The sequence below is a fragment of the Berghia stephanieae genome, chromosome 2 (genome assembly GCF_034508935.2).
Source record: "Berghia stephanieae isolate SIO BIC M18660-M18661 chromosome 2, UCSD_Bste_1.3, whole genome shotgun sequence".
Classification (NCBI taxonomy): Eukaryota; Metazoa; Mollusca; class Gastropoda; order Nudibranchia; family Aeolidiidae; genus Berghia; species Berghia stephanieae.
Genome location: NC_088361.1, coordinates 882,087 through 894,580, shown reverse-complemented (window position 1 = coordinate 894,580; position 12,494 = coordinate 882,087). Strand labels below are relative to the sequence as shown.

General features: G+C 34.1%; 1 protein-coding gene across 1 annotated transcript in view; it reads right to left on the bottom strand.

The window, feature by feature from the left end:
- Nucleotides 1-6,635: 6,635 nt before the first annotated feature.
- Nucleotides 6,636-12,494, bottom strand: part of LOC144964136 (neuronal acetylcholine receptor subunit alpha-10-like) — a 227,551-nt gene continuing 221,692 nt past the window's right edge. Inside the window, exons 11-12 of the mRNA XM_078898067.1 lie at nucleotides 11,558-11,644; nucleotides 6,636-10,241 (exon numbers count right to left, since the gene is read on the bottom strand). Coding sequence (XP_078754193.1) covers nucleotides 9,837-10,241; nucleotides 11,558-11,644 — 492 coding nt within the window. The 3' untranslated portion in view covers nucleotides 6,636-9,836. The remainder of the gene's footprint in view (nucleotides 10,242-11,557; nucleotides 11,645-12,494) is intronic.

Below are 12,494 nucleotides of genomic sequence, written 5' to 3'. Positions count from 1 at the left end.
ATTCGTCACGGTGTAGAATAAAAAAAACACAATTTCTGGCATTGAAAAGAAAAAAAAAGATATAACACTTCAAGTTTGTACTGTACAGTGGAATACCGATAAAGCCGACATCGATGGTCCAGAAACATTGGTTGATTTCAGCAAGGTTGATTTTATCCATTATTAGTTGAACACTTTTAGAACAGAACAGAAAATGTGGGAACAACACGAGGTGCTGATTATACTTGACTTACTGACTTAGATGCCTTTCGCGTCTCGACCGAAAGATCGGGTCGCCTTGGCTGTTTCCAGTATTTCCTGTGTGAGGTGTCTCCAATATTGCCGGTCCTCTGCTAGGGTTCTCAGATTTTCAAGGTCCCCTGCCGTTATGAGACTAATGCTTTGTCCAAGTGTTGTGAGGTTTTTGTTTAGGATCACAGGGAGTGTTGTGATCGTTCTTCCTCTGAAAAGGTTCCCGTGTTTTTGGAAGTATCCCGACATGGCTTGGTTAGCTGGTATGTTTTTGTCCCTGCGTAGTATGTGACCGAAAAGTTGCCATCGTTGTTGTAAAATGTCAAGGGAGATTGGTCTTTCTTTTGTGATCTTATAGAGTGATTCATTTGAGATCTTTTTTGGGTATTTGATGTCCAGTACCCTTCTTAGCTGTGTGCGATGGAAGGCATCCAGATGTTCTTCTTCGGATTTTGTCAACGCCCAAGTGCCGCAGTATACAGAAGTACCGGTTTTACAAGAGCACGGTACAGTTTCAGTTTGGTTTTTCTCTTTATTTTGTCACCTCTAATCCATACATTGGTGAGTTTACTGAGTGCGGCGTTTGATAGCTGTTTTCTTCTTTGTACATCCTCGGTGTCTCCAATTAGTGAGCCGACTTTCTTTGTTCTTTTCCATTCCTCTTTGTTCCTTGATATTGTTGTAAATTCGGTTTTATTGGCATTGACTTGGAGGTTATATTTCATGAGGGTATTTTGTATGATGTCTATATTTGCTGGTGTTGATCCAATAAAATCGACATCATCTGCATAGGCGATTTCTCTAGGGATTGCATTCTCAATATGAGTCGTTGGTTTTGGAATGACTTTTCGAACTTCTTTCAGAGCGTGTTCTAAGTATATTGTGAACAGAATCGGGCTCAGACTATCTCATTGGGGGGTCCCTGTGTTACTTTCGAACTGCGTCTGTTTTGTGGCCCCGTATATCCTTGGTTGTATCTTTGTGTTGCTGAGGAGAAATCGGATTATTCGGATCTCGTCTTCGTCTACTATGTCTGTTAATATCTCCAAAAGTTTTCCTCTGTCGATCGTATCAAAGGCTGCGGACATATCGATTACGGTTATTGTTATGGATATGTTTTCTTTGAGTGCCTTTGCTACCAACCATTTATGTGTCCATACAACGTCCGATGTGCTTCGGTCTTGGCGAAACCCGCTTTGGCTATGTGATAGATATTTTTTCTATTTTCGGTCTAATTCTGTTGAGGACAATAGTTGACTGATTATAAGGAGAAGTTAACATGTAGCAATGACTATGAAAAATGTTTTTTTTCTCTTTTTGAGGAAAATTTTTGTCTAAAATCAAAGCCCTATCTCCAATGAGTAAAAATGTTTTTGAATTTTGAAAATCCATTCATAAATAAACAAGTTATGCAGTTTCAAAGGTGTCATTTATTTGGATGACCCGCAAAGAGGAAAAAAACGCGAAATTATGGGACGCTTTTTCGGCATTTTTTTTCGACCTTTGGTTGTATCTTGCGTAATAAGTGGATTAAAAGATTGAAACTTGAAGAGCAAATTAGGATGGTGTTTTGTAAAATACGGGAAAAGTACTCGTCATATTCATATGAAATTTTACAACCAAAAAGAAGAAATGTTCATGTATTACCTTGTCAGCGACAAAACCTCCATGCCCGGTAGTTTTAGAAATATTTTACTCCAAAGAGTAAAAATCTATTTTTAACGGTCTTTTGGTAATCGCATGAGTTTTGTCGCTTGAGATAATCTAAAATGACCTTTTTTCTAACTGTGTGCCAACTTTCAGTCATATTCATCGATAAACAGTGTCGTAATTAATTTTTAAAAATAGCATATACGAAACGGCTTCGTCCCATATTTTGACGCGAATTCGGGCACTTCGTGAGCGAAAAAGAGGCCCAAAGATTTGTGCGGGATAGTCATTGCTACATTAAGAGAGTTGACTTTATGCGGACTCCACTATACATTCTTCATTGTGTAGAATAAAAACAAGTTCTGATATTGCAAAAAGAAAAAGAAACCCAAACAAATGACAAAACGAAAATAAACCAATAAAAACGTTACAAGTTTGTACTGTCCATCTTATCATTTTATTTCTACATTCACGTTTAAGCGTCCTGTCCATCCAAACATGATACGGTTTTGAATTATAAAATATTTAAAAGGGTGGCCCTCGATGTATTAGTATTACAACGTTAAGTGAAATAAAGTGACGAATATTGAAAAGACCTAATTAAACAGCATAGTATGTGTCAAACGTGTTACAGTGTAACACGGATATATCGATATATAGAATAGATTGGCTTGTGCGATACTTTAATCCGTGAGATTGAGATTAACGTGAACAATAAAATAAAGAGTCCAGGAGTGTAAGGACAAAAAAAATGGCGCAGAATGTTTTCAGTTTGGCAAAAAAGGTACCTAACTCAAATATCGATCAATTACAATGACCCTCAACCATAGCTACCTTTAGTGCATACCGAGAAGCCGAATCATCACCCCCACAATTTGTGAGTAATTATCACATTCTTTGGCAGACTGATACTAGGAATTGCATTGCGACATAAAATCGCCCTTGTTGAATTTGTGATTGATTCTTGGATATCTGGGGCTGGTTGCTTTGGGTGACAGCGGCAAGTACTGAAGATGGCTATGCCCAAAACTTGTCAAAAACTCTAAAACTGAGACTTAAAATAAGATCTGAGATTTTTCAACAAGTTAAGGGCCAACTCACTTAATTCAAGCATATTTGAAGTATATAATTTTTTGTTGTCCAAAATTGAAAAAAAAAAAAATCTTGTCAAAGTTATAATATAAAATGATAATTTTAAAAAAAGTGACCAATCGTATTTAAGCGTATTCCATTCTCTGTGACTGTTTTCATCAAATAATCAAGAATTTTTAATGGGAACATGTTATAAAAGAAATAAAGAATAAAATCCTACACAAGCAAAAAACAAAAGATTAGAATGACCAACAAGTTGAAATAAATAGATAGATCGATTAAACGTGGTCACGTCATGATCATCTCAGCAATGTTCATAGAAATGTGACTTGAATTATTGGTATATTATTATTATTATTATTATATGTGGCACGTCGCTTGATCTAGTATGCGGTCAAAATGGACTAACTACTGACCTTCCTCATCCTTGTTCTTATCACTCTTCCTCCTCTCTCAAACAGAACATCACTCTCGATGGAGATCGTAATGAATCCTTTTTCTGAACGTGTAATTTTGATGTCCATAATTTATGAATTATGAGATTTTAAAAGTGGATATCCATTTATTAAGGTGACTTAAGATAGTTTTTGAGACTGAAAATATCTCAAAATGTGCACTATAGTAGTGAATATTTCGATTATAATGTATAGCATTTACGTCTTGCTCACATTCCCACAATACCAAACTTGCAGTTTGAGTCACTTTTGAATAAATATTATAACAAAGTTCAGGATAACTGGGACGTGCGCCGTATAACGTAAATATCACATGAACAGTTTAATCTATAGCATGCGAGAATTCCCTGTGAGGTGTAGATATTTCTTTACATTTTTAGAAATGTGTTCACGTCACAAGGGATTCAGGTACCCATGAGTCTAATCCGTTGATCACTTGGTATTTACAAGACACACTCAACATGATGTGTGCTCCTAGCGTTCAACATTTTTGTTGCGATTTCCATTTCATAGTATTATTACATGTGATACATTCATTACTATGATAATTTTTGTATCGTCTATAAAACACAATATTTTCACTGTACAATTGAATAATATTAAACATTGCATAATATGTAGACATGAGAAATAACGAATATCCGAGATGGCTTAAGCCATGACATGTTATGTATGTATAGATGTGCCCTAACGTCTCAAAACGGTAGTATGTCGGGATGATTCGGAATAGGAAAATCGAATTCATTGACCTAAATATGAGACTTCGATAGACTTAATACAGTACTAGCTGCCTTGTAGCACGGCACGCGGAATTCCAGCGTGCTCCACGATACGGCACGCTGGGTCTAGGAGGCCGAATTTCATCTATATAATAAGTCATTTCTTCCCATGAGCATTGGATTTCGGCACGCTCGGATTCTAGTACGCTTTTTCGCTTCTCACGATAGCCTGCTAGAATCCAGCAAGTAGTCCATGTTTTATTGAGACAAATAAAAATAGTTTCATTGAGTCAAATGCCTATAATTTCTTAAATTTGAAATTCATTCTACGCCATCTGGTCTATTTGGATTTTATACCGATTTGAGACGGTGGATCACATATTTGTTAAGTAATGTTCCATTCAACTGGTGTTTATTTCCTTTGAGTCATTCAGCCCTAATGCCCCCTACACACATAACGTTCCATTCAACGAGTGTTTATTTCCTTTGAGTCATTCAGCCCTAATGCCCCCTACACACATAACGTTCCATTCAACGAGTGTTTATTTCCTTTGAGTCATTCAGCCCTAACTTTCAATAAACATCCTGTCAAAATCCATTCAAATATCCACAATGGCGCCAATACAGATACCTGCCTGTATTCAATAGCAGCAAAACTAACATGCTCTGAAAAGACACGTTTTAAATTTATTTAACCAAAATATTCGTCCTTCAAAAATTGATTGATTAAAATGACCCTCATCTTGGCAAAAACTCTCAAACCTGGGACCTCACGAGCTCCCAGGTTTGCGATATTTTTGCTCAGACGAGGGTTATTTCAATCACCTATAATTCTCCTAAAACACTACGTTGCTGCATTTCTCACTTGTACGCTTGATGCCATAATTGATACTGTAGGTCTGATTTAAGACCAATGACATTTAAATGTATTAACGCTAATATCAAAGGTTTCTTTTAATCCCATACATATAAATAATCCACATTATAACACACCGTGTCATCACCCTATGTTGCTGCAGGGAGCACAACTGGCGTTCTATGTCATACAAATGATAACATATTTCAGTGCGTCTTTGTTACCCGTCATTAGTCATTAATCCAGGGAACTTCTCATCTCGACTGCAGACCACTTCCTTTTCCGGTGTTGTCTTTGATATTTAAAAAGTACTATAGCTCTTGCATTTCTTACAGCAGTAAATAATCTTCATTATATTTCACACGACGGCAAAATTTTCCTACGTGATGAATTTATCACATTAGTATGTTATATCGATTACGTGAGTCAGAGATTTAATTGAAAGAGATTAACACAATTATGAAATAAACTCAAAAATAAATTTGCAATGATAATGATATTAACAATAATGATGATGATAATAATAATAATAATAATAATAATAATAATAATAATAATAATACTAATAATAATAATAATAATAGTAATAAAAATAATAATAATAATAATAATAATAATAATAATAATAATAATAATAATAATAATAATAATAATAATAATAATAAATATAATAATAATAATAATAATAATAATAATAATAATAATAATATAATAATAATAATAATAATAATAATAATAATAATAATAGTAATAAAAATAATAATAATAATAATAAATAATAATAATAATAATAATAATAATATAATAATAATATAGTAATAATAATAATAATAATAATAAAAATAATAAATAATAATAATAATAATAATAATAATAATAATAATAATAATAATAATGATAATAATAATAATAATAATAATAATAATAATAATAATAATAATAATAATAATAATAATAATAATAATAAAATAATAATAATAATAATAATAATAATAATAATAATAATAATAATGAATAATAATAATAATAATAATATAATAATAATAATAATCATAATAATAATAATAATAATAATAATCAAATCATTAATAATATGATGATGATGATGGTGATGATGATGATGATGATGATGATGATGATGATGATTATGATGATGATGATGATGATGATGATGATGATGACGAATGATGATAATAATAATAATAATAATAATAATAATAATAATAATAATAATAATAATAATAATAATAATAATAATAATAATAATAATAATAATAATCATAATCATAATAATAATGATGATGATGATGGTGATGATGATGATGATGATGATGATGATGATGATGATGATGATGATGATGATGATGATGATGACGAGATGATGATAATAATAATAATAATAATAATAATAATAATAATAATAATAATAATAATAATAATAACAATAATAATAATAATAATAATAATAATAATAATAATAATAATAATAATAATAATCATATTAATACTACTAATAATAAACGTCATAGATCAAATCAATGAAACAAATATACCACTGGCTTAGCGTGCTGCTTTATAAACGCTGGAGTCAGTTTAAGAACAAAACATCAAGGTGCCCTATATTATATGTTGTTTTTTTTTTTAAAAAAAAGGGGGGGGGGGGGGGGGTGCGAAAAATTTGGTATACAAAGAGTGTCATATCAGAAAATGAGTGACACATTTAGATGTGAAAGCGACATAGCTTTAAATAATAAATACCACTTGTCCTTATTCATTCCCTTCTATTGATATACAGAGAAAAGAGGGGGGTTGGGGATGTAAAATGTGTTCACAATACTTGTTTGTTTGTATAATAAATAATTCGTGCGTGTTTTCACATCTATACAATTGTATACCTTTTTTTTCCAACCCCTCCCTTTTGTCATAACGTATAAAAAACAGACAAAGATCGTTCTTATATAAATAATATTATGAGAAGATGATTTTCAAACCCTGTTTGGTCAAAGCCAGATAGAAAATGAGTTACCATAAAATGAGGCATCGTAAGATCCCGTTGCCTAGGTATTCCATGAAGGAATATAGATAATCCATCAAACAGGATGTCTGATGTCAACAGGGAATCACCCAAGTTGTCCAAGTGAACAAAGTGGGCGTTAATAATCTTGCCCAAGACAAAACAAACCAAAAAAAAAAAAAAACAACAGAAAAACGAAAGTGCCTGAAGCGGGGCTCGAACCCGGGACCTTCCGGATCACAGTGCAATGCCTTAACCACTCGGCCACTTCGCCCCCATTTCCTCTTTATGTTATTAAATAAAAATGTTAACATTGTAGTTTTCTCTGAGTGATGAAGATGCGACCTAGTAAGTTTTGAGTGTCACCTCCTCAAATAGATTAAATAATCATTAAAATGTTATAAAATTCATTCCTCGGGGAGTAATTATTATCCATTCGTTTTTACTTAATTGTTAACAGCGATGAAACGATCCCCAGTTACAAGTTATTATCAACATAACAATCTTTATCAATCAATATAATGGAAAATGATGAGATTACCGTAAAATATTACTATTATATAAGAATGAACAAAATACCAAACACAGAACGTTGTCTAGATATCTGAAGTTGTACCATGTTTGTTATTAGCTGCTGATGAAGGGGTCCGAGCCCGAAACTGGCTTTTTTGGTATTTTATTCCTTTTATTTTACCCGTCATATTTATTTTTGTTCATTACGTTTTACAGTCAACTTCTAGCAGCTTTACTATTCACTGACCTTGACTTCTGTAAAAAAAAAAAAAAAAATAATAATAATAGTAAACGGGACCAGCCCGTGAATATAGCCACTTCCTACCACTTAACTGTGGGCACAAACACTTTTTCCTGGAGGCAAACGAATTAATAAAATGAATTGTACAAAAAATGATCACAAAATTAAATATAGTCCTCGCAGACTGCAAATACATACAAACTTGTCTACTGATAGAAGACATTCTATTTGAATAGAAACTCGTAATATTAATCACAGAACGTATAATATTTGTCACGAATTTTATGTCATGCTCTATAATCTTGAGAGGCGCGCCCTAAAAGACAACGTCAGTATAATATTTCATTATTTTTAAAATAGAAAACTTCAAATTTTGATGAATTCATTAAAGACAAAAATGCCCTTTTTCTAAATATATCACTGTCGACGTGTACCCATAAGTAGGTCTAGTAACCCAAATTGTTATGAGCTCATTTTTGTCATAGAAATACTCTCATTGGTCTTTTAATCGATGGATACGCGTGACCTATCGTCTCAAATCGGTGTTATGTCGGAAATATCGTATAGGTATTCTAAATATCAGAAATGTGAATGTTTAGTTTTGTCACTGTTAGAAACTGCATCTATTGTCTTCAGTGCAACATGTAAATAACCCAAGTGTCATATTTATACTACAGTACTCGCTGGATGATAGCACGGCGAATTCCAGGACGCTCCCTGCAATACGAAACGCTGGAGTTGGGTGACCAAATGTGTTGGTTGCCGTCCATGAGCATCGGATTTCGGCACGCTCCGATTTTAGCACGCTTTTTGACTTCTCCCGAGACGGTGCTAGAATCCAGCGAGTACTGTATGAAATCAGTCTTTAGCACTTGAATGAACCCGACGTAATACCGTTTAAGATGGTGGGTCATATTTTATATAAAAGTTACTACTAATAAAAATGAAACAAATTTTGTTTTGACAGAATATGATGTTACAAACTGTATATACAATCAGAGTAATATCAGAAATAAGAACAATCATTGGCATTTATATCCATGTTAGAATCACAGGACGCATAGTGGATGAAGTCATTCGATGTGGATTCGGACCATTGATAGAATTAAACAGTCCAAATAAGTTTAGATCGACGCTTGTTAGATGACCCAAATGCTCTTTGACATTCTGTCCTTCATACAAATCAAGTCAAGAGGCATAGGTGATCCATCGTATCAAAACGGTTTTACGTGGGCGGGGGTAAACCAGATGAAAAAATTAAGAGATTTTACAGTTAAGATGACAAGAAAACTGAAATTTTAGCTTTTTTATTTGAAGAAACTATGTTCAATAAAGTAATATAAATTGAACCCAACTCTCACATGTTTTACTATAAATCAAAACGTGTTGGTTCTACCGATATCATACCATTTAGAGATGATGGGTCACATTGTCAAATGATTATTCCCAAGGTAATCCAGACCATCTTAAGATTGACGTATATAATGGTAGTGTCAATGGCAGTAAAATTGGAAAGCGCTTTTTGCAAAAGCCTCGTAATGTATCTCATGAAGGGGCCCGAATAGATTCGTGTTCAGGACTGTTTCACTTCAAACATCCATCACATAGTGATTAGCTTAAAAGACGTCCAAAGAATATTTCATGATTTATCAAGGTGGTCAACAAATCCAGTGGCCTCATTACTCATTTTTTAAAACAACTGACCAGACAGATCATTGGAAATTGCTGAAGACGTAATTGTGACATTTTTCACGACATGGGTCATTTTTGACAAAATTATGATTTCGCAGTGTGGTGAAAACTCCAAGCACATTATATATTATACGATTATGATCTTGGTCAGTGATGGAACTTGAATGCGATTGGTCGCCATGGGATGAGGCCGACGTGTTCTTATTTACAAGTCTGATAACCCCCAATCGTCACGGGCTCATTGATTTAATGGAAATGTGTACTCTCAAACCAACGCAAATTATTGTCAATCACTACAATGCTAAATCAAGTACATAATTACGATGATTATCAGACCTGCTAATAATACGTGTAGGGAAGATGAAGAAATTTATCATACATCTACAGACGCTGGTGAGGCGAGAAGGACAACGCCAGTAATGGTAAGCGTGACCATAACGAAGCACGTAAGCAAAAGGCGGTCGGTTATTTGTGCGACCTGTTGCCATTCTAGTCTTATCTCATCCCTCTTGTCCTGCTCTGCTAATCGTATATCGTTTTTCTCTATCGTCTGATAAACTCTCTGGAGTACGCGTGAAAAATTGGCCTCGTATGGCGTCATGGCTTGTTCCTGATTTTGAGTTCGACTCGTAGACGAACTGTCGTTTCCGTTAGTGCTGAGTGACCTCCGTGAACTCTGGAAACTTCTAGGAATGGCCCCGTTGCTGGGAAGCGATTCTGCGTCCATCGGGAGGTCAACCCGATGGAGTTGTGTCGTTTCTTGGGTTTGTTTCATTTCCTGAAAAAGATAACGAAATTATATGAATTATTGTTTTAAGAAAATTAATCCTTCAGAACCATTCGACTCAGAGATCAATAAAATATTCAGGTTCTTATAGTGTGAAACGAATAATAGCAATTGCTTGTTAGACTTTGGATAGGACGCTAGAATAAGAATAGAAAAGAAAAGATAAAGATCTGAACAAGTGTGTATGAAAGGTGCCAGACTAAGCACGAAAGAAAAATAAAAGAAATAAAAAACATCCAAGAAAATCAGTCGATTTTTGAGATGTTTTATTTTCCTGTATATTTCTTTCTCGCTTTGTCTCGTACCTTTCATACAAACTTGTTCAGCTCTTTATCTTACACCGGTGCCGGCTCCCTAGATGCTTTATTTGATATCTTAAGAAAAGAAATGAAACGCTCGTACTTTGTAACGTTAGAAAAGGAGAGCTGATGTCGACACTCTTGTGTTTTTAGAATGAATCGATAGGACACAAGCCTTCGTTTAACTACTCTATGCCGTACTCTGGGGGAAAAAAACAGGCACTTAATAATTTTTGGCTAAAACCTTCGTCCTTCAAATATTGATCGATTAAAATTGCCCTCGTCTTGTCAAAAACTCTCAAACTCGAGACTACGAGGAGAGAGGTCCCATGTTTGAAAGTTTTTGAGTAAATGAGGGCTATTTTAGTTGATCGATATTTTAGGGAAGAGTTTTCTTGATAAAAAATTGTAAAAGTGTTTTTTTTTTGTTCAAATACGACAGCTTTGTGGTCCTGAGGTATGACACTGGGCTTCTGACCTGCAGGTCCATGGTTTGAGTTCCGCTCTAGGCGCCTCGAAGTTAAGAGAATTATTATTACTAATGCTCTGGGAAACAAATGATCCTATTGCTTGTAACATTGGATACAATTCACTGTTTATTTTCTTTTGTCGGTCGTCACCTTTTTTTGAGATATTATTTCGCAGGATTATTAGATTATGGTTTACTACGGCTATTGTAAGGCCCAAATTATAAATAGTGACATAATCAGGCACCTGATTGAGGCATTTTCTATAATTTTTTTTGTATGACAGTTGTCACTTTCACTCAACAAAAGCTGACAATTTAGGGCCTAATTGCCGATGTCTGGACTGCGGGTCTGGTCATCAGACCGAGGCATCGAGATTTGCTCCTGGAAAAATATATCTGAACAAACGCCCCTCTTCGTCGGAGTGGAAAGTCCTTGACCGCTAGCTGATAGGAACAATATGATATTTTGTTTACAATCACATCATGCAAACGTTATGCTTATTGCTAGTTACTGTACACAATCTACACTCCACACGTACCATATTTAAAGGATCAGACTCTTCCTGATTGGCCAATTTATACCGGACGTAGTTGCTTCCCGGCATGCCATTGCAACCTGGTGGAACCTAGAAAATGATATACAGAGATAAATACTAAATAATAACTATAAATAATATAACCCGGCATGCACCTTTCTTAAATTATTATTTTAGTATATAAGAGTGTTGGCCAACCCCGAGATTGTTTGTAAATAGGACGTGCATTAATGTATTTGTGTGTGTGTGTGTGTGTGTGTGTGTGTGTGTGTATTGGTTGTTTGGTGTGTGAATGGGTATGTTAGTTTTGTCGTGTCTTTGTTTATGTACTTGTGTGTGTTCCCCAATGCAATTTTTGTGACACCCCCTTCCCCCCCCCCCTTCCCAAACCAATATTTGAGTATAAGTGTTTAAATAACATGTTTTGAATTTGAGTGAACATTTTTAATTCACGCAAAAATTATGTAATCTTTGAATAGAAATATTAAACAGCTTTAGTGTATAAGATATTTATAGATTACAACAAGAGATGAAAAATCAATTGCCTTAAAAATGCAAGTTACTGGTATTGGTTACCTGCCATGAGCATCGGATTTCTGCGCATAATTTCAAACTTCTCCCTAGAGTGTACTAAAATCCAGAAAGTGCTGTACCAGTGTACACCAGTTGCCAGAAAGGGGTCAGAAATTAAAATGAGATTTCAGTTTTTCCCACTTTAAGCAACTACATCTACTTTAATAAGTTAAACATATAAAAATCAACCCAATTTAACTTTGGTGTTCCATCACTTCAAAAAGTTATGTTAGATTGATTCAGAGGACGAAAAGGCAGAAAGGCCAAAAGATCATAATTGTTGTACGTTGAAGAAACAAAACTCACTGTCATCAAGGAATGCAACGATCTCAACTCAAATTGAGTAAGTTCAGCTTTAAATATAATT